This window comes from Chaetura pelagica, unplaced genomic scaffold (genome assembly GCF_000747805.2).
Source record: "Chaetura pelagica isolate M959 unplaced genomic scaffold, ChaPel_1.0 scaffold243, whole genome shotgun sequence".
NCBI classification, from domain to species: Eukaryota; Metazoa; Chordata; class Aves; order Apodiformes; family Apodidae; genus Chaetura; species Chaetura pelagica.
The window spans coordinates 858,411-860,362 of NW_009952712.1; the positions used below are offsets into that span (position 1 = coordinate 858,411).

A 1,952-nucleotide genomic window follows, 5' to 3' on the forward strand; every position below is an offset into this window, starting at 1 on the left:
GGTGACGGGGACCTGCAACTTGGCCACCATCGAGGCGCTGGTGTCCCGCTGCCGGAGCAAAGCCACCGCCTCTCGCTCCAGCAAGCAGTGGGGCCGCATCACCACGGAGACCCTGATCCAGCTCCTGGGGATCATGTGTGTCCTGTCAGCCTGCTGGGCACCGCTGCTGGTAGGTCGCCCTGCCGCCCGTCGGGGGCCGAGCCCGGGCAGGGCAGGAGGCAGCGCGGGAGCAGCCCCAGGGCAGGTTCCTCACGGGTGGTGTGGGTGGCATCTGAGGACAGGGAACAGGCACAGAGCCCGGGGGGGGCTGGGTGTGGGGAGCTGCTGGGAGAGAAGCTGGGAGAGGGCAGGGAAGGAAGAAAGAGGGCGGGTGGTGCTCCTGCCAGCACCGCCCGCTCCGGGCGTCTCACCTGGGGGGAACCTGTAAGGAGGTTTTACCAAGACCTTGCTGTGCTGGAGCCCCGTGCTCATGGAAAACAGCCATTCGCAATTTTTTACTTTGTCCCAAAACTTCCTTCAGTGCTCTAAAGGGAAAAGGTACAGCCTGTGACTGGCAGTGCCTTCCGGGCTGCAGCAGGTTGCTCACTCTGTCTCCCTTGTGGCAGCATCCTGGGCTTCTTGCTGCTTTTTGTGAAGGACTCCTGCATTTCTTGCCACTATTTTCTCGCTCCTCACTTACGCCCTTTCCTTTCTTATCAAACTGTGGTAAACATAAATCCTCATGACTTATGTGGAGGCTGAATCCATGTCTCTCTCTGCCGTGTGGGACAAGGGCACAGCCTGGTACCCTGTCGAAAAGGGACAGTTTATTCTGCTGTCAGAGGAGAGCATGATTGTTGGGAAGTCTGTGCTCAGGATCCCAAAAGCAGGGCAGGGCTGCAGCGAGCTGTGGTGATCCTCTTGTTATGGGAAAGGTGCTCTATGGCCAGAAGATTTTTCTCCCTCCCTGTGCACAGAGAACTTGAACTCTTCCTGACGCGGGGCTGTGAGGAGAGGAATGGCTGGCAAAGCTGGGGCTGATGAGGATGAGGCAAAAATAGAAAACAAATGTAGTTGAGCCATGCCATCCTTGTAAATTAATTTAAAATTCCATCAAATCTCCAAATTAACCCTGCCCCAAAGTAAGTCAGAGGCTGCTCGGTAACTTTCTAGAGATCATTAACAGCTTGTGACGAAAGTGAAGCCACACTGCACGTTCAGTGGGAACCTGGGAGCAACGTTCTGCTGCTCAGACCCCAGGGAAGGCCAGTCTGGCTAAAGCAGGACCTGCCCTGTGCCCCGTGCCCGTGTCTGTGCAGTGACCCTGCAGCCCCAGGCTCCTGGGCTGTCACCGTTGCTGTGGCACCTCCTGCCAGCGTGCCTGGTGAAGCCCCCAGGATTTCTTTATTTCACAGAGGTTTGTCCATCATTAAACAGATGAAAAGCGAGGAGGCAGTTATGAAATGTTTCCTGCCAGCCCTTGACTTCCTTAGCCTTTGTTGGGACACAGGTTCTGCCCTGCCCGACCGTGCTGCTCCCTGCAGCAGCCCAGGGCCAGGGAGCTGTCACACCGGGGGGTTTAACCCGCCTGGGAGAGCAGGGAGAAAACCCCTGAGGTGAGGGAGGGACACTCCTTCCCTTCCTTCAGCACCTGAGTGCTCGGAAGAACCGGTGAGGATGCAAGGGCTCCTGGAGGGGCTGCTTCCCGTGGCCTTTCTGCAGGTGACCGGTCAGCAAACGGATGCAGCTGCCCCCGCTCTCCTGAAGGGATGAGTGGGAAGCGTTAATGAGCCGAGTGAATGGGGCAGAGCCCGGGGCGCAGCGCCTGTGGCAACGCGGCTGGTACCTCCGGAGAGCGCTCGGGGAGCTGCTGAGAAGCGAGCAGGGCTGCGAGGTTTGGCTGGGAGGGCTGGGGGGCTGCTTCCCGGGGGGCTCCGGCTTCCCGGGGGGCTGCCTCTGCTTCCCGGGGGGGC

The 1,952-nt window shown here is 59.2% G+C and overlaps 1 protein-coding gene across 1 annotated transcript in view; it reads left to right on the forward strand.

Annotated features, from left to right (window-relative positions):
- Position 1: 1 nt before the first annotated feature.
- The window catches only part of PTGER3 (prostaglandin E receptor 3 (subtype EP3)), a gene marked incomplete at its 5' end in the record, with an annotated part of 7,837 nt that continues 5,886 nt past the window's right edge, over positions 2-1,952 (forward strand). Inside the window, one exon of the mRNA XM_009994584.1 lies at positions 2-169. Coding sequence (XP_009992886.1) covers positions 2-169 — 168 coding nt within the window. The remainder of the gene's footprint in view (positions 170-1,952) is intronic.